At 41.3% G+C, this 20,828-nt stretch overlaps 1 protein-coding gene across 1 annotated transcript in view; it reads left to right on the top strand.

Moving 5' to 3' along the window:
* The window catches only part of agrn (agrin), a 235,319-nt gene that overhangs the window by 167,017 nt on the left and 47,474 nt on the right, over positions 1-20,828 (top strand). Inside the window, exons 8-14 of the mRNA XM_020612511.1 lie at positions 606-827; positions 7,282-7,479; positions 7,963-8,163; positions 15,381-15,523; positions 16,055-16,160; positions 18,669-18,788; positions 19,223-19,387. Coding sequence (XP_020468167.1) covers positions 606-827; positions 7,282-7,479; positions 7,963-8,163; positions 15,381-15,523; positions 16,055-16,160; positions 18,669-18,788; positions 19,223-19,387 — 1,155 coding nt within the window. The remainder of the gene's footprint in view (positions 1-605; positions 828-7,281; positions 7,480-7,962; positions 8,164-15,380; positions 15,524-16,054; positions 16,161-18,668; positions 18,789-19,222; positions 19,388-20,828) is intronic.

The raw sequence follows: 20,828 nt of genomic DNA, 5'->3' as shown, positions 1-20,828 counted from the left end.
ATTATTAAGCAGAGGGCTCTTTCTTCTCTTTGCCTGTTTTTTTTCTCTTCCTCCACTCTCTACATTTTCTCTCTCCACAGCGCTCTTCCTTTTCTAGCTCCTCCATGTCAGTTCAACCAGCTTTGGTTGAAGCTGTGGCTCTCAGTGAGATGCAAATGGTAGCCTTTGAAGGGGAACATTGGGAACGTCAATTAATCCAGGCGTTTACTCGCCTGAATAAAAAGACTGTGCAACCATTGTTCGCAGTCTGTTTCATCTCTGTTGTGCTACAGGGTCGTGGTTTTATCAGCTGTCCTCATGCCACCGGATTTGGTGGACTCTTCAAAGAACCAGGATAGGCATAAGGCAGGGAAATGACATAGGATGCTAAGGAAGCAAAGGTGTCCCGGGAATATTGCATATTCCATCATATCTTTTTTCCTTCCCAAACCCTTTCTAACAAAAACATGCAGGTTTGTAGCTATACTCTTTAACATACCTCCCTGTCGCCCCTAGTCCCAGACCTTTCTCCAACCTCTACTTTATATTCTTCCTACTCCTCATCTACTCTGTTAAGTATCCCCTTTCTAACTTTGTTCTGTATCTCTTGGGTGGTTGGCCTTCAGATCTCAACATACCGAGCCCCTGTTTGGATAAGGAGTGTGATCATGGGGCCGTGTGCGTGGTTAAGAACAATGAACCGGTGTGTGAATGCCCCGAGGCCTGCCCACAAACATCAGACCCAGTGTGCGGATCAGACGGCCAAAGCTACGGCAGCCCCTGCGAGATGCGAGCGATGGGTTGTGCCCTGCAGAAGGCCATCCATATCCAGCACAAAGGACCCTGTGGTGAGTATCTTCACATGCAAAAAACACCAGAGAACCACAAAGCTAAAGTATGTTGGCACCCTATTCATGAGTTGGCAGTCAGCATTATGTTCATACACTTTGCAGTTTCATTACACCATATGGTCATTTATACTACAGTTGTGAAATCACTATGAAATTGTGTCAATCACAGCTCCCAAACAGAAAAAAGAGCTTGAATTCGTTTGTAAAGTTAGAATATGCAAATATTAATAACTAAAGCATATGGAGCTATAATCATGTGGGAACTACTGGGGCTTCTCAGTTTAAATCCCAACAAAGTCCAAACTAAACTTTATACAACTACAGGTCTCTTTAGGAGTTTCCTGATCCATCTTCCATTCCTCTTCATCTCTTGCCTTCTGCTCTTCTTCAGCCCTTCTATACTAGCACTGCAACTCTGTTTTGTTTGCTTTGACCTTTAAGTCCAGATGCACTTTACTCACAGAGAAGGAGAGGCCAGAGCATACTTGTCTGTAATTGGCTACATGAGACATTTGGCTTTGTCTTGCATTGTCGGAGTATCAGCTAGTCATTAGTACGCCACCAACAGCAGAGCTTCAAGTGGTGAAAATATCTTCAGATCCACTATGCAGGCACACAGCCATATGGACAGATTTTTACAGCTTGGTAAACCCACTTAGTGAACTCTCTTGATGACTTAATGCCATCTTGGAAAGCTAGTTTTCTTGTGGACTCTAATTGGTGATTGAGTATACTGCTTTGTCTACAGTCAAGCCATTCACTTTTCACACATGCTGGGCAGAAGTACAGCGGTTATATTAGCCCCTTGGCCCAACTGTCTCAGTTACTCAGCTTTATTACAATTTTTTTTTCCTGTATATTTTGACGATCATTACAATGAAAATGAGTTGGCCTCTGTGGTGTTGTATTTGTGGATGAGTGAGCCGTCAGAAGAATGATCAATACAACCGAATTAGTCTCACTTTGCTGGTGTGAAATTATACTCTAGTGTTTTCTCTTAAAGTGTTCAAACTGTTTATGGGTCCAGTTTGTTTGGAGGAGCTAGTCTGATTGCATTGTAAATTGAGTAGTGGTTTGAGTTTCTTTTAGATGATAGGTTTAGTTGTTGGAGGGAACCTGCATGGACTGTTTTCTCTCTGCCTGCCTGTGTATTGCATCTGTCATCTTTCCCTCCCAGCCTTCTCTAAATTGAAATCCAGTGCATAATGATGTATGCCAACAGGAAATGGAGTAAGAGCATGTTTGGTTGGGGGGGACAGGTGGGCTGACTCAATTTGGTGTGCCGTCCTGCAAGTAGACGCCATGTATGTCGGCCCAGGGTCCCTTGGCTGTAATGAATAGTCTTTATTTTAAAAAGCGAGAGGCAGAGCAAGCTGGCGAGGTGGTGGGCCCTGTCTGTAATCCAGCACTATGGATGGTTCTTGGCTCCCAGAGGAACAGGCCTGCCTCAGCGCAATAGTGCCATAAAAATGCTGAGGCATTAGCTTGCCAGGCTAGGGCCGGCCGAGGAATGATGGCAATGATAATGGTGGGTTATTTCTGGGCTTTTCTGCTTTATTGGGCTTTATTCAGCACATAACTGACTGACTTAAACTCTTATCTCACCTAATTATCGCAAGCTATTTCCACCACTAATATACTGTACAGTACATGTTTATAGAGCAGAAAAGTGTAGAGAAAGGAGGAAAAACATGTTGCCTTCAGGTGGTACTGGAAGTATTGGAATTAAAGGATGAGGGCATGAGCAATGGAAGAAACACAAAATTTTATGCCACTTTTTCATTTATTAATTCTACATTAAGTAGGTCTTTATATATTTTTATACATTGGTCTAGTGTTGGCAGAACACACTGGAATGATGCTCCATCACTTTTTTTTTTCTTCGAGAGAGGGAAAAGAATAGGCCTACTGGCGTAATGTGGTGGAAATTCATGATGTTGCATTTTTGAGAGTGCTTGAAGATCCGATCTTCAGTAACATGTAAGTCCTGCGTAATGAAATGCTCTAAATTGTGATATTGAAATTTAAGCTGTGGTGATTGATTCATGACGTCGACTCAATGCACATTCAGATGCACAATTGGCATCCGGGAGTGTTTGCGTGTTTTGTTGAACCACATACATTATACGATGATGTGGATGGTTCACAGCGACACAGCTTAGTGTTGAATACAGACCCTATTTACAAATGACAAGTGATGGAGTGAAACCTTGATCATCCAGACTGACACACTAGAGCATTATGTCCATGAGGGGCATCAGATGTGACGATCAGCAACAGAAACAGACTTTACATTTAACTTAATTGATGCTGGGATTTAAACAGGCAATTTTACCTGTTAGTGATCAGCTGTAGGTCTATATGACACAAGCAGGGCACAGGATGGCCAAACTTTGACAGGTTTATGGCTTCCAGACTCAAGTTGGAGCTTAGGGGGGCAGGTGAGGGCAGCAATAGTTTAAGAGGTGAGAGAGGTGCCACACCACGGAAAATATGTCCATGCGCGGCTAACTGGCTGGTTGTGTGTGGGACTTACAGTACTAGAGTCTCTCATGGGCCCAGTCATAATTCAGTTTCTTTCCCTCTGGGCTCGAAAAATAGTGGTTATCTATATGACTCAGGTGCACCCCGATAGCGATATGAGTGAAATTTGTTATTATTCTGAGATTTTTCCTCCTCCTGCGTTTGAATGGCAGGTGACCTTGTAACAGTGGACTGTGAGAGGTGCACTCAGTTAATAGACCCCCAGCTGGATATCACTCACCTCGCAAAAAGGGCTGTTCATACGGCTTTACCTGAACAGATGAGAGCAGAAGCACAGGAATCCTCTGAGAAAAGGAAATAATACATTCCCGTTTTTACTCCCACAGGTGTTGGAAATGATATACTGTACACAGATGAGTAAGAGATATAGGTCATACCAGCAGCATGAGAGTGGCAGGAGAGACACAGTGAAAAAGGGCAGAGGAAGGAGAAAAGGGGAAAGTATTAAATGCAGGGAGGGAAGGAGATGGAGGTAAATAAGATGAGGAGGAGCAGAGAAAGTCGGGGGGGCTGAGTTACTGGCCAGGCAGGCGTCAACAGGGGAGTTGTTATCACCCAGGCATGTTCACGAGCCTTCAAAACACAAGTCAGCCTACTTCTTTCTGCTTAATCCAGAGGTAATACTTCGCCCAGGCCCCTTCAGCCACAATTCAGCATTTTTCCCAGTGAGAATATCAACAAAATGCTATAAAGCTGGAGGGTCTGTGTTTTGTTTTTTTTTCTCAGTGATTCAATTCTTCATGCTTTCAGGGACACCTTTTATACCAAACTGCTCCAATACCTCATACTCACTTCTAAAACCAAATCACTACCACCAAACACAGAAGCAGTTACAGTGCAACATCAGTGGTTTCATGTAGGTCCAAGGGACTTCAAGGAGGCCTTGACTAAATTCAGCAGGTCATCAGCAAAAGAAAAGGCTGGGCTTGACAGGCCACAGAGTGATATGCAGTTTTTTTAGCTACTGTTGGTATTAGATTATATTAGATCTTCCACGAGAAGCCCTTAAATGACCTACTTTGATGTTGCCTACACTGTGTATTTTTGTAGGTTGGAGAGGTTCCAGCACTGATTGACATGAAAGGTGTTTGAATCAGATGAGAGGTCCGAGGTTCCAATGTTAACACGCTAGCTCTCACTTTTAAACATTATGACTATGCGCCATTATGCCTGGCCTGCCAGAGGTTTTGCCTTAAAATCTGAAGTTTTTATGGTTGTGAACTTTTTTATGTCCCTTCAGAAAGAGATGTAAACAGTTTACCACTGAAAAGTGATGTGACCCTCCTTTTCTGTCCGTTTGCAATGCATGTTTTCTGGAGTATCATGCAGTGTGGAGAGCCAGGTGTGAGGGGCCTGAGCTGATAAAGAAGTGAGGCTGCTATCCGGACACAAGACCTGATAAAGGACGACACTCACCACCTCCAATTCCTGATTTATAGCTGCCACAACCAGCAAGGAGCCCCGACCACAGCAACCACAGACACTTATATTTTATGTTTATGTATTTTGTCACAGAAAACCCCAGCTATTATAAATCGTCCTCATCAAACAACCTTTTCAGCCATAACTTGCACTGTAGAGGCAGAAGAAGCAACATCCGATCACCTACATTTGATTATTATTTAGTCTGAGTCATAAATCATTTGACTTAAATTACAAAGTATACGAGTACCCCTAAATTGCATTTGTATGTGATTTGTTGAACACCTCATACGAAACCCATGGGCATTAATATGCTGCTATTACAGTCTCTTCATTTCTGGAAAGGCCTTCCACATGTTTTTGCAACCTGGTTGCAGGGATTTGCTCCTGTCCAGCAAACAAGAGCATTAGTGAGGTCGGCCACTGTGGCCGAGGCCTGGCTTGCATCCGATGTTTCGCTTAATCCCAAAAGCGTTGGATGGCTCTGAACAAACCAGCTCAGCTCTTCCACACCAGGGTTGAACAGCCATTGTTTTATGAATCTGGCTTTGTGCACAGAGGCATTGTCATGCTGAAAGAGGAAAGGGTCTTGCCAAATATGTTGTCACAAAGTTTGAACCCACATTGTTGTCTAAAATATCAATGGATGATGTAGCAACTGAAACTGAGAGCCCCGGGTCAGATCTGTTTAGGGGGAACATTGGCCTACATGTTTCACTCATTTTTAAGTATGACTTCATAGCCATGTGTCATTCTACTATATTACAATATGCTGTTTTTGTAGACAATTAACTATATATTAAGTGCCACATACTTCCATATCCAGTTCACAGTCATGGCTGTTATCTGAGGAGGGAATGGGTGCCAGCACTAGATGGAGAAATGAAGGAAATGAAAGACCCTAAACAGTAATAAACAGATTAATAATGTGCAAGGCTCCGGCGGCCAGCCTCGCCTCTCTCAATTAGTGCTAAATCAGCAGCGGTTATTAGCCTGGGCCTAATTGAATGCGATAGGGAGCTGTGCTAATGCAATCCTCCCGGTATAATTGGTGTCAGAGGGAGAGGTGTTGCTAGCCCTATCTGTCTATGAAGCGTCACACTTGCATTCTCATTTGTTTCCTGGCCCCATGACACCCTTCAGTACCATGAACATGTCTAACCCTGCCTTGCTGTTTCTATCGGGGGAAAGCCTGTCCCCAGAAGGAGGAAGTTCCTTCAGTGATGATCCAAGTGAATCCTCTAGCTAATAAGGAAAGAGCTCTTTAAGCCTTTTGGATGTCTCAACTCAGTCTTTTGTAGAGAAAGTACAATTAACGGCTGACTGATTCAGTCAAAGTGCTGTGGAAAATAGCACAGTTTTAAGGCAGATGAGACCAACCATACAAATTGTTGAATACAACCGTGAACGTGTGACTTTCTCACTCAGTCCTGACCGGATTCCCAGTACCTGCTGCTCAGAAGCATCCCTAAAAGATAGTGCTGGCACCAAGCTTCCCCATAGGGTTAGTAGTAGCCAGCTGATGAGCATGATCTGGCTTTCACTACAGTAGATACAGCAACTGGCATTTGGGCCAAAGTGTACAATTCTTGTCATTTGGCAAACTCCAGCCACGCTGTCATGTGGTTGTTTCTCAGGAGCATTTTCCATTCTGGCCACTCTCCTATAAAGTGCTGCGGAGATGTTCGTCCTTCTGGCAGCCTGTTCTATTTTTGCTGATAATTTCCGAAGCTCTTTGTTTTCAGTTATTTAGCTTCAGCTCTAGAAAACGTGGCTTTGGCTGGTTCTAAATGTCTTTGTTGAAGGAACCTGCCATGTTTCTGGGAACTGTTGTTTTTATCCTGCATCTTTGCCTCAGTAGAATTCTCTTGCGCATGAATCTGCTGTGAGATTTTTGAATTTCATGGCTTGGTTTGTAGCTCCCACATGCATGTGAACCGTGACACCTTTTAATAAACAGGCATGTCCCTTTGTAAAGTATTTCAAATTCAACTGAATGTACCTCAGGTGGATTCTGATAAAGTTTTATACCAGTTCTACGCTCAGAATGGAAACCTTACCTCACTACACTTTTTGTATCTGTGTTGTTGCACTGAATCTTTAGACAACAACAAATCTTTACTGAATAATTGTTTTATGGCTGTTGATTACACATAAATACTGCAAAAAGATTACTGCGTTTGACAATAGCACTATCTTGATGCCACGTTAACAACCAGTGAGACCTTTGTAGCCATTTGAGAGACATTTCTAGGCTCAACAAACAGTAAGATCAATACCTTTGTGGATTAATAACATAAAAGAAATTTGATTCAGTTTTAAGAGCGCACAACAACATATAAAAAGTGTAAAAGGGATTTAATATTTTCCAATCTCAGGCCTGCTTGCCACTGAACTAATGTAAAACTACCCAAAACACACACACACACACACACAGTAAACACACCAACACTAAGCTTTTGCCTTCGTCCTTATCTCCATCTAGATGAGACTTGCGCCAACTGCTCATTCGGGGCAATCTGCGATGCCCAGAGTGGCCAGTGTGTGTGTGCATCAGAATGTGTAGAATCCCATCAGCCTGTGTGTGGCAGCGATGGAACCACCTACAATAGCGAGTGTGAGCTGCACGTTCGGGCCTGCAAAGAACAGATGGACCTCCACGTGGTCAGCCAAGGAGAGTGCAGTAAGTATTGCATACATGTATACAGTATGTGTCCAGTACTTACACTGTGTCATACTTATACTAATCTTTGAATCCCACCATCAAATGAAGAATATACTGTAAGTGGTTATTGGTGTAAACATGAATCCTAAGTGAGTTTAAAATAGAAAAGTAAGTGGATAAAATGCAGGAGTAAAACACAAAAAGTTAGAATTTACAGCTACATGTGGGCAGTTCCCATTGTAACTTGTCAAAACTGGAATTACAGGATACTTGGATATGGAAATATTTACTGTATAAGTGCGTTTTAATAGAGGGCTCTACTAAGAGAAAGCAGCATGCATGAGAAAAGTAAAAAAAAAATCATCATTTAAATATGTATTGCAGAGATACATTTTAGGGTCTGTTGTCAATGAAATTCATCAAAACAACCCCATGAATATTCCCATTTTTGTGTTAGGCCATCATGCTCTGACCTGCCCCTCTGCTGTGTGTGTAATACAGAAACATGTGGCAGCTCTGTTTGTGCCTGGGGCGCCCGGTGTGTCCAGAATAAGTGCGAGTGCCCGCCGTGCTCAGGCGAGGCCTTCTCCCCAGTGTGTGGAAGTGACGGCACCACCTACGAGAACAAGTGCGAACTCCACCTGTCCTCTTGTGTGCAGAAGAAGAGGATTGATGTGGTGAAGCCCGGCAGCTGTGATGAAGGTAGGAAATGGACTTCAAAATGGTGTAATTATGTTAACCAATTGGCCATTGAAATGATGTAATTATCTTTATCAACTGACCTGTTGTATAGGATTCAATCATCTGTGGATTTTCATAATGGATCCGACTTCATTTGCACCGCCACTAGCATGATGACAGGGTAACACAGCAAAATATGAGTAAGCAGTACTGTGTGTCCATAAACAAAGCCTGTTACAGGAACAGAAATTACTTCTGGGTGATAAAATTCATGTCCGCTGAACTTTTTAACTTCATGCTTTGTGGCATGTCTTGTTTGTTTATCAGCGCTTCCCTTGTACTCCATTTCTTCAGCTACCATAAATTCTCACACAGTGGTCTGGCTCTTTATTTACCTCAGTAGCAGATAGACCCGGTCTCATTTTAGAGATAACCCTTTATTTTTTTTATTTAGCCTACCTTTTTATGTTGTGTCATATTTTAGTCAGAAAAAAAAATCTAATATTTCCAGCAGCTCAACCTCAAATTTCCTAGCATGCTTTTAATGTGAAATATCTGTAAGACCTGTTTAGTTTCAGTGACAATAGATTTAATATACAGTAGGTGAATGCACCATATTGTATACTGCTGCATGATACTGTATACACTGAATGAGAACAGTACATTTTTCTGAATTTATCATGAGCCGTGAGACACAATTAGTTTCATTAGGCTTTTATTAAGGGCAAGGGTTTATTTAATTGTATTGTCACAGCTATTAAATGACAGCTTTTATTTGAGAATTTACGTTATACATATTATCAAGCCCTTCTATCCAATTATGCGTTTAAGTGTGTGACCAATGGCACTTAATGTGAGTACCCCTTATTTCTGCGCCTGTAGATATTGTTCCTCCACATTCTGAATAAATGAGATCTAATTCACCGTGCGAGTCGTATCTTGATCGGCGGTGACAGATTGCTCAGCCCATTTTGGGTACAGCTCTGGAGAGAACAACACGGCAAGCTCTGGTTACCATGCAGACGACAGCAACGCTGCTCCCCTATGGCTGGTGGGTCATCACGGCGAACATAGTCATCCACTGACAAGGTGTGAAGGGGAGCAGATTACTCCTGCCAGCAGGAGGGATGACTGAAGAGGAGAAAAGAGGGGGTAGATAGAGGACAGAGCAAATAGAGATGAGAGGATCCACTTCCATTTTGATTGCTAGCCAGCGGTGTTTCTTTCCTTTCTTTTTCCCCTTTTTTTCTTCCTATCATTATCTACCGTATTGGCCCTAGGCCTGTGGGCTGAATCATGCTGCCAAAGCTTCTTGTGGTCGATTTCACGTCATTTCATTGACTGGGGCAAGTGACCTTTTTTGTATGTGGAGCATGAAGAAACCTGCTTCTGATGCAGACTTACTGTCACCACACACACAAAGATCCACACACTCTGTTCTCACTGTCATTCGATTGTCTGGTAGCAGGCAAAAATGCTCTCTTCCACCTCCCCAAGGGCATTGCTTTGCTCGTGGTGCCTGATGGCTTAGTTTTTCGATTTTACTTTCTTTTTCATATTGTCTCTGAACACGCTCCTTTTTTTCCATGACATGCTCATTTTGATTCAGTGAAAACCATCAGGCTTACACAATACAGTCCTTTTTTCGCACACCCTGCCATCCCACCCACTCATGTCTTTCTTAATTTAGCACTCTTCTCCATCAAAATTGTGCCTTTCGACAAAAGAGAGAGAGGAAGACTTAGATAAAACATATGAGCAATTTTTAAATATATTTAAGAAAGTATATGACAGGAACTGTCCTCGTAAGCAGTATAAAAACAAAAGGAATTACAGTGGGAAACCGTGGATGAGTAAGGGATTACAGAATGCATGTAAAAAGAAGAATGCGTTATATAAGGAATTCATAAAGGACAGATCAAAGAAGGCGGAAGAAAAATATAAGTCATATAAGAACAAATTAATTGAGATTTTGAGGAGATGTAAGAAACTATATTACTCTAAAGTATTAGAGGATAATAAAAATAACATGAGAGGTACTTGGAATATATTAAATAAATTGATTAGAAACAGTTCCAGCAAGAGTAACTACCCTCAATATTTTATGGATAATGATACACCGGTTAATAGATTGGAGGATGTAGTAGATAAGTTTAATAGGTTCTTTGTGAATGTTGGTCCTGGTTTAGCAAGAAGCATTTGTACAGATGATACATCCGTCACTATAAATAATAATAATACAATCGAAAGGAACATGAGTTCTATGTTTTTGAAGCCCATAGTTGAAAAGGAAATTATAGAGATAGTGAATAAATGTGGTAACAAAACATCTAGTGATAGTGATGGCATCACTATGACAACTGTTAAATGGGTAATTGAAGGGATATGCAAACCATTAACCCATATTTTTAACATGTCATTTCGACTTGGTCAGTTCCCCAATAATATGAAAATAGCAAAGGTGATTCCACTGTATAAATCTGGTGATAAGCACAACTTCACAAAATTATAGACCGATTTCTCTGTTGTCACAATTTTCAAAAATTCTGGAAAAACTCTTTAATAACAGATTAGACACATTTATTGACAAACATAAAATCCTCTCCGATTGCCAATACGGTTTTAGGTCGAACAGGTCGACATCTTTGGCCATTACCGACCTGATGGAGGACATTACAAGTGCTATGGATGAGAAGAAATACACAATGGGGATATTTATTGACCTAAAAAAAGCATTTGACACAATCAATCATGAATTATTAATGGACAAGTTAGAAAAATATGGGATCAGAGGAATGGTTCTGAAATGGATTAGAAGTTATTTGACACAGAGGCGTCAATTTGTGAAGTTCTGTGAATACCAATCGAGTGAGCTGGACATTGTATGTGGAGTGCCTCAGGGTTCTGTTTTGGGACCTAAATTATTTATATTATACATTAATGATATATGCAAGGTTTCTGATTTAGTGAAAGTGGTCTTATTTGCTGATGACACTACCATATGGGCATCGGGTGAAAACCTACAGCAACTCTCTGGACGGGTTACACAGGAACTTGAGAAGATAAAGAAATGGTGTGATAGTAATATACTATCTCTGAATTTGGATAAAACTAAATGTATGGTATTTGGGAATCGTAGACTAGATAATGAACTTCAATTGAAAAGTGGGGGAGCTAATATAGAACGAGTATATGAAATAAAATTTCTAGGTGTCATAGTTGATGACAAATTCTCCTGGAAATCTCATATCAGATATGTTCAGCACAAAATAGCAAACTATGGAATAATTTAAGTGTGGACTTAAGAAATAGTAATAGAATTGATGAGTTTAAACATAAATATAAAGGTATGTGTCAATCAAGATATATGCAAGAACAGGCTCAATGATTAATTAGATGGAACATTGTGGGTGTGGTGTATGAATGTTAACACTTTGTAACAATTCTTTAGTATATTACTTGTGTGGTGTAGAAGATAATTATTTAAGAATGTAATTATGTACGAATGTTAACACTCTGTTATATTTTTTTAGTATATTACTTGTGTGGTGTAGAAGAGAATTATTTACTGCTTGCAAACCAATGATGGTAAGATGATGTCATGGGGTAGGACTGGATAAGTCTGACTTCTTCCTACTCCATTCAAGCATGTACTAGGTATAAGCAAATTGATATTGGATTAGCATTTGTTGGATATGTGTAAAATTATGTGTGTTGATATATCAACTGTCTTTACATGCTTGAAAGAATAAATAAATCAAATCAATCAAATCAAAAGGGGCAGCAATGCTTTCACAGATATGGGTGGAGATGGGACTGTGTGAAATCGATAAATTTCACCCTAGGGGTGACCACTGGTCCTGTCTTTGTCTACAGGTTCTGTCCACAGTCGTTTCAGCCCCTGAAATTTAACCTTCCACAGGAACTCTACTGGGATTGTAAAATGATCAAAACTACATTGCTCTTTTACCCCCTTGAAATATCTGTGTTTGGAGGTAGAATACTTCTCTTTGGCTACATACCATAAAAAGGATTTGTTGTTGATATATTCAGCCCAGCCTAGATGTATGGGTGGTAGGTTTTGTGAAATTAGGAGTATATATTGTGTAATACAGCACTATGTTGCAAAGTAAAAAGCCAAAGACTGTATTTTCTGGCCCTGTTGTAGACAGCAGCAAAGCACTACATCACTACTATGCACAACGCCCCACTCCATACTTCATATCAAAGATAAGCCTTGAGAGGAAGAACGTGTGATTTATTCACTTACATAGGCCTGACTTTAAAACCATCCTCATTAGTCTTGCTAGGGGGAGGGGGGAACAGAGCATAAAAATGGAAGTTGTTTTCTCCCACCTTTTATTTAACAGTAATGAAAAATGACAGTGTTCTCATTGTTGGCCATACACAGAAATTTATCACCTGTTTAATTTCACACTCGGGTAGGCCTGGCCTTAGCTCCTTTTCTCGACACTGACGAAGTAGCAACTGAGAGCAGTGCATCACGTACAGGGCTTCAGGCCCTTTTTAATTGAATAGACGTTTAATAAACAAGATTATGAGAGCAGAATCACACAGTGATGCACAGTCCACACCGTGGTTCTCACATTGCACAGATTGTATCAGGAAAACTTCAAAAGACATGGGAGGGCATGGCTAGGTGCTAACAGAGCTCATCAGAATGAGCTTAGTGGATCCTTCCATCATGGACCATCCATCACAGAGCATGTAACCTTCTGTTGAGGTATCCGTCTCCATCTCCAAACACCACATCCCTTCATACTAGGCATGATGTTCCATCCCGTTCTATCTTATGGGAACTTAATTTGGACTGTCGTATCTGTCAAGCTCAGGCCGTACGAGGGGCTGATGGCAGACTGCACAATGCTGCATCCCTCTCCAAAGACTGTTCTCATTTTTGATCTTTCCCATGACACATGCCGTAATGAAGAAGGATTTCGAATGATAGATGTCCAACATCCACACAGGTCAAACATCCTCAAGCTGCATCACAGTCCACCACACACATTTTGTCTTTATTATTTACCCTTTATCCTTCTCTTGTCTTCTTCTCTGTTTTCTAGATGGCTTTAACTAGATAACAGCTTCTCTTTCACTTCTATTATCTCCACTGTCAAATCCTTGTAATGCGTGTTCTTCTCTGTTCTTTCTTGAACATAATTCTTATGCTATTCATTGCCTTTCTTGTCTCCAGCACAGAATTTTGTCTTCTAAATGGGGCTCCCTTGGCTAAATAGACTCAGGCTTCTGTCTTGATTGAGTAAAAAGGAATGGATGAGGAGTGCAGAGAGAATAGCTGATGCAGCAATCTTAGCTGGGGATGTATTAATTGAAAGGTTCATAGGCAGTGTGGGTGGCGTGCACATCAAAGAGCAACAGCTAATTAGGACCCCCCTTCGTCCTTCACGCTTATTTATTCTATTCTAATGTCTTACTTCTTTTATTTATGTATTTATCTTGTCTCAGTAAGGGGTCCTGAGCAGAATATGAATTGGCAATGCCTGCATTTCCCTTTTACTGCATCTTGCAGCACTGGCCTTACAGTACAAAGATACAGGTGGGCAGCTGCCAGTGCCTCAGCTCTCATTATTTCTCTGTCTGATCTGTTCTGGAGTCAATTGACTTCTCATTCTTAGATGACATCTGAAGTCAAATACCTGTGATAATGTCACTGGCAGTTTAAAGCCATTAGCCAGCATATTAGCCCCGTCACAAGATGTTATGTTCAGCTCGGACTGCGGTTCGTGATCAATAGGTAACTACAACAGCAAATTCAAGTATAAATGGATTAGGGACATAGATACTGCTGGTTTAAAATGGAAACAGAGCGAGTCTTTAACAAGTCCTGATGTTTGTGGGGGATGTGACCTAACTATGCACTAAGCTTCAGTGCCATTGTTGTATCCACAGCTAATAAAGTAAGGACCTCTCCACTGTATCGACCTCTCAGAGCTGTCACAGCCCATTGCTAATGACCATTATCAAAGAGCAGGCTAGGCTTCATCTGCCCCTGCACTGTGACCCGCTCCATAATGTACTTTCGAAGATGGGTTATGCTGCATGGCACTTCCACCACTACAGCAGAGATTTCATCATTAGAGACGGCACATCAATACAGAGTTGAATGGGCCCTAAAAGTAGCCGGGAAGAGGAGGAAACACCTTGATTACCTGATGTTCCTTAAGTCTTTCAGCTGTACTGGGAGCTTTTAGGCAGACTATATTCATTTTTTGAATAGCAAATTTGTTTTAAATGAACTTTCTGTCAGCCCCCAGGGTGCCTCTCTTTCTGTCTGACATTCTCGCCATCTTTCTTGCTGACTGCTTTCATTCCCTGCCTTCACACACATTCACCTACTCTCCCTCAGGAGTTCCACTGTAGGTGAAATGTTCAACTTCAAAAGCAGTATCCTAACTCTTTCTTTGCCTGCACTCTGTAACAACCTGACAACCCATGATTTGTTTTTCACAAATGAAACCCCAAAGAGTCCCTCCTCCGGTTTTCATGTATCCCTTTAATTTTTGGATTCCTTACCTTGAGCTAAAGTTTTCACAACAGGTAAACAATGACAGCAGTTTTGTGAAAGCATAAATCCTGTGGTTATATGACTTAACTTTGCCTTGCTACCTCTGTTTCGAGGAAGGTCAGCTTGAGCATCTCTTTTACTTTGATCCAGAGAAGTGTGGTTTTAAAACAAATCCAAGGCCTTCCAAGGTCACAGTTAAAGAACTGCCTGGACAACTTTCTCTAAAGTCTCAGAAGATAATTAGATTTTACAGAACATTTTGCAATTAGTTGCATTCTCATATCAGGAAGCAGGCACCCATAAAGCAGGCTGTGCCACCAATTCTCTCTGCACATTTGGAAACCAGGGTTAATAATTCCCTCTCCTTTTTGTCTCTAATTTAATTGAAATGAAAAAGATGCTTTGCTGTTGGTGCAGAGGTGTTGTGTCTAATTTATTTAGTCAGTCTTTTGCCCTCACTACAGTTAGTCATTATCTTGTTCTAACAGCAGTGCCTTTGATACTCTCTCCCCACGACTGCTGTGACAGTAATGTAAATTATCCTAACTTTTCAATGCTCCTAATGTGTAAATGTAGCCTTACCTTATAGAGAAATAAAACTGGGGAGCAGTTTCTACCTGATGCATTGAAAAAGGGGCTCTGCCTTGTGCGTTTAGTTCAACATTTTTTGTATTTATGCTGTATGATGCAGACTGTGGCTCTGGAGGGTCAGGCTCAGGCGTGGAGAGCTGTGAAGTGGACCGCTGTCGTATGTTTGGAGGCTCGTGGGATGAGGATGCAGAGGAGGACCGTTGCATCTGTGACTTCACCTGCAAAAGTGTTCCTCACAACCTGGTACAGCTTCCTTCAGCTTACTGACAGTAACCACTCACATGTTTTAGTCTTAGAGTAACAACTCAGTCACACTGGAATATACACAGTGAAAATTTTCTAGTTGCAAGAAATGAACTCTCATGTTACATATGGGATATGCCTCATTAACACATGCAGTGAGTATGGCATAAGTTACAGATGGGTGAAAAATGAAAGGAACATGTCTCATTAAGGTGCTGGGCACTGTTGGGCACCAGAACAGCTTCAGTGCACCTTGGTGGAGACGCTGTCCAACACATAGCTCCAACATCTCCCATAGGTGTTCAGCTGGGTTGAGATCTGGTGACTCTGAATGCCACAGCATGTAATTCTCATCATTTTCATACAACAAACCATTCAGTGACCCCTTCTGTCTTATGGATGGGGGCTTTGTCATCTTGAATGAGGCCACCCAGTTTTTTCTTTGACTTGTCACCCTCTGTAGCTACAGTATTAGGCTTAGGGTCAAACCTTGTATTGTGCAGTACTCAACCTTTTGTGATTCTTTTGTAGGTTTGTGGTTCAGATGGAAAAAACTACAACAACGAGTGTGAGCTGAAGAAGGCCAGATGTGAGAAACAAGAGCACTTGTTGATTCAGAATCAGGGGCCCTGCGCAGGTCGGTACATTACACCACTCGAGAGTTAATAACATTACAGTATGCAGAAACACCCTTGCCAAGACTCATTGTCATTGACATCCCATTTCTCCACTCATTTCATCCATTGATGGGGTAGTATGAAGTTGGAACATTATTCTAACAACACTGCTGTTGTTTGTGCAGTGTGACCGCTGTAGCCATAAGCCAATGAAGTGAAGGTCAAGGTTAAATGTCGTGTGTATCTTTGTGTAGTTTGCTTGGGAAATGTTGACTCAACACACGTAACACTTTTCTGTAGAGCTCTTGTTCAGTTCCCCAGACTGACCACTCCTCTAGGACTGGCTAGAGGGTGCAGGGTTAAGAATCTTTCTCACGGGCCCCTGTACAAATTGAGCCGATAGCAATAATAGTTCACTTTTCCTTCCCAGAAATTCTGGCAAATAAAAATCATTTAAATTGTGGTCACAAGATTGCTTCTTAACCCTGGGGATACCAGTTTACCCCGCTAACATTAATATAAAGACCCCCTCTTTGCATGTAAATGAACAGTATTTATCAGCCAGAATAGCAATTAGATCAGTGGGATAAGCAGCAAAGGTTAGCCACCTTCCTCTTCATGGCTATGTTAAATGAAGAGCTTTTACTTCGATGCTAGCTCAGGCCCGGGAGCAGGGCAAAAGGCACTTAAGGGATTTTGTGTGATCATTCCAGGCTGTTTGATTCTCTGTGGATCTAAACGAGAGGATGGAAAGTGTTGAAGAGAGAGTGAGAATGAGAGAGCTGCCAGTGTTTTCACACACATCCTTCCAGATTCTTCTCCTTCCTAAACTGGCCTCCTTGGGCACTGACTGTCACGCTTCTCTACCATCCATGGATAATCAATCTTTTTTTGAAGAGCCCTCTATGGGTACGAGCGCTTTGGGCTCTACTCTCATATTGGCTAATGGAAAAACTTAGATCTTGGGGAATTTCACTGCCCTCTGTATTAGCTATGTGAGTAGAAACTTCATTTGACCTCATTTGACTTATAAAGACCAGCTCTCACTAGCTGAGCATGAAAAAAAAAACACTTGTTTTCTTGAGGTTCTGATTTTGAAAACCATATGTTGCAAGCACATTTGAAAGGTTTGCCTCATATACTGTAGTATTTCCTATATAGCTGACTGGTAACTCAACTCCGGGTCAGGGCCTTTATTAAAGTCCAAAGTATATTGGTTTACTAGACAGGCAAATGTGGAGGAGTAAACTTTCAGGAATATAAAAGACTAGCTACAATCACCACAGTGGAGAAAGCAGAGTAGCAGATCTTGAAAATGTGAGGGTAATCCGCAACCGAAATAACCTTGGAAATCAACTTGGTTGATTGGGGAGCAGTTTCTACCTAATCCAAGGTTATTTCGGTTGCGGTTTACTATGACCTGGATGACTGAGAATCTGCACAGATATGTGAGGGTAATGTTGCTCGTCACAGTAAGCTGCATTGTGCCGGACAATGGCCACTGAAGAGGAAAAACCCTCGAAGGGTGGAAGAACATATGAAATTAAAAGTTCTCTTTGTCCTAATAGGCTCAGTACAGCTAGCTGAATGGAGCGCAGGAAAGTGGCAAGTTAAATGAACTGTATCCAAAGCCCATCTCTAGAGTGGGAAACCACTGGAAAAAGAGCGAGTCGAGTCATCACCATTAGGCGGGGTCTTATATCCACACCAGTAGCAGTGTGATTTATGGCCTCTGTATCTCCAGCCTCCAAACTCTAAATGAGCAACACATGAAAAAGAGATTGGGAGGGGAAAAGAGAAAGACGGAGAAAAAAGGGAAGGAGAGATTTCTACTCTTTATCTCTACAACTTACTTTTCAGTCCGAATCCTGGAGAGAATTTGAACAATGACATTTTTGCCTTGGCTGTTAAATAAATCCCCTTTTTCTCTCTCTGTATGTTTTGCTGTTCTTGTCCCATTTCTGGAGAAGCACCAGGTTATGGGAACACATTTGTTTTCGTATTGTTGAATGTAGTTCTGTATTCAAAGCTGCCACACTGGTTGGAAGGTTTGTGCATCCTTAGACAAAAGAGCTCTCTATGCAATGTGTGCAGGCAGACTCTGCTTGGCACAATCCTTCATATTATGCAGAAGGCTTTTTTTTTTACCTGGAGGTTGTAGGGCAGCGCAATTCCGTAATATTAGACAAGAACAAATGAAGAGAACATGCCTCCTGGTAGGTGGTAAATGTCAGCTGCATTCCCCAGCAACGCCATTGTTTGTTTTCACTGGAGGTAATAGCATCATTTTCCCCTTGATTTTGAGCCATTGTGAAGAAAAGTAGCAAATAGAATTGTTATCTTGAAGCTGACTGCCAGCCTCTCCACCTCTACCCCTCAAGCCAATCTCATTGTTGGCAAAAAGTTACATGTTGCTTGGAGATTGTTTTGTCTACTCCCACCACCAACCCTCTCCCCACAGTAATCACTCAAATGTTGGTGTTCTTCTGTCTCTCCTTGTCCCCCCCCGCCCATTTCTACCTAATCAGCGATTTCAGCCACATCTATCCCTGAGCTTACAGCACCTCAGCACTGCAGTCTGTCTGTGTATGGCTGCTGCTCCGACAATGTGACGGCTGCCTTAGGAGTCGGACAGGCTGGATGTCCCAGTAAGTTCTCTCCTGTGTCCCACATTGACCCTTGATGAGTTTGTTGGGCGCATTCAAAAAATGTAGATACTATCAGGCTGTTTCAGCATACAGGGCTTATTGTCCTTGACTGTGATTAGGATACCAATGTTGCAGAGATGAAAATGTTTCATCTTAATCCGAGGAATAATTACTGTATGATAATGTTGCACTGTATCAACAAAAAGATCTCTCGATGATCTTAATGAACGATAGCACACAGATGGGGGAGAACGTGCCGCATCAAGCTGTGAGCCAAGGGATACAGTATGGATGGAGAAAATGCAGGCTTAGAAATTAGGGTGTACAGAGATTTAGTAAAGGGGAAACACACTAAGTACACTTTATCCATGCTTTTATTTTCGGTATAGGGCTTAGTTAAAAGTGACGTCCATGTTGCTGTGTTCTCCCCTCAGGTACCTGTCATTGTAATGTCTACGGCTCCTACAAGGGGACATGTGACCCAGCCACTGGTCAGTGTTCCTGTAAACCGGGCGTTGGGGGTCCAAAGTGTGATCGCTGTGAGCCGGGTTTCTGGAACTTCCGTGGCATTGTGACGGAGAAAATGAGCGGCTGCACACGTAGGGAATCATTTCTTTTTATTTGTACTGATCCAGCAAATGTAGCTTTTGTCCTGTTATCTTTGACAACAGGAGCAGTCATTTATTACAGGGTTACTCACTGTATGTGTGCTGCTTTTTATTCCTTCCCTTAACGTTGCTAATATCATTCTTTCACCTTCTTTTCATAAAAGATCAGTTCATCCAAATTACAAAAGACATATTTTTTCACTAACTACGGAGAGAGTTTTGCTTGGATTTTGAGATAGCCATCTCTTAGACTTCTGCTGTGACCACAATAGTCAAGTAAATTTTCTTCATAAAGCCCAAAATCACAAATCACACCTTTTCATCAGAGGATCTTAAAATATAAAAAAAATATATTAAACAGGGAGGGAAAAAAAAGGAGAAACCTCACCTTCTTGGGCAGACTCTCCCCCTGTGTTGCTCTTCATGAGGCTTCTTCATTTTTTTCACTGTTTATAATTTGTTGTGTATTGTAAAACCCTCTGAAGGAAAGGTGTGATTTTTCTACATGCAATAGATGTACTGCCCATAAAGAATACACTGAAGTAGTGATAATAGCATATGGAGAATAGAATGGAATTACTAAGTTAACAAAACACAGACACGTGGCATTAAATTCAGTAAATGTGTAGTGTGAATGTAAAAAGGCCGAGTTTCAGGTAGATTGTAAATGTGTTTGCACTGAGAAGTGTGGTTCCAGTGGAGGTAAAATTAACTTACTTCAATTTGTTTAATTTATTTGGTCATCAAAGCATTGAAATCTTTCAGTTAAAAAAATAACAACACACTGTCTGTCCTGAAACAATGTCCTAGTTACTTTGTGGACAATTTTTTTTGGAAAATTAGCAAAGTAGCAATTAGCAAATTACAAAGTAAGAAATCTATTGCCCATGTGTATCCAGATTAACAAGCTGATTCTGGGAAAAAAAACTGTTGCTATTTCATTGCTGTTGCTGTTTAATTAATTTATTAAACCTTTTTTCACACACGCACACAAAATAAATCCATTCACCTTATTGTTTGGGGATTAAACCAAAAACCTCCTGGACAGATATTTCTGAAACCTGGGCAAAGCCAAATCTAGATGGGCAGTGGATTTCTGTGAGAAATGAGAGATGTACTGTATTAACTTGTGAGATTAATGTCCTTGAAGTCAGTGTTGACAATAATAAGAAATGGCCTGTGAAACTAGCTACTTTTAAAATTCAACTTAACTCTCTGATGTCAGGTTTTGTACAAACTCTAATTGTGTCCTTACGTCCTGTCAAAACTGTACTGAATGAGCAACTGTAAACAGTATTCATTTGTATTCAAGTGAAGACTGGAGGTCAAGGTCCCTTGTTTTTCTTGGTGTAATGCAATATGTTGACCAGCTCGTGTCCTGACACTGGGGTATCATAGGACATACGCTCCCAAAGCCACAGAGCATTTTCAG

Source organism: Monopterus albus, unplaced genomic scaffold (genome assembly GCF_001952655.1).
Source record: "Monopterus albus unplaced genomic scaffold, M_albus_1.0 scaffold126.1, whole genome shotgun sequence".
Lineage (NCBI taxonomy): Eukaryota > Metazoa > Chordata > Actinopteri > Synbranchiformes > Synbranchidae > Monopterus > Monopterus albus.
The sequence above is the reverse complement of the archived record's forward strand: the minus strand, read 5'-3'. Positions and strand labels throughout refer to the sequence as shown.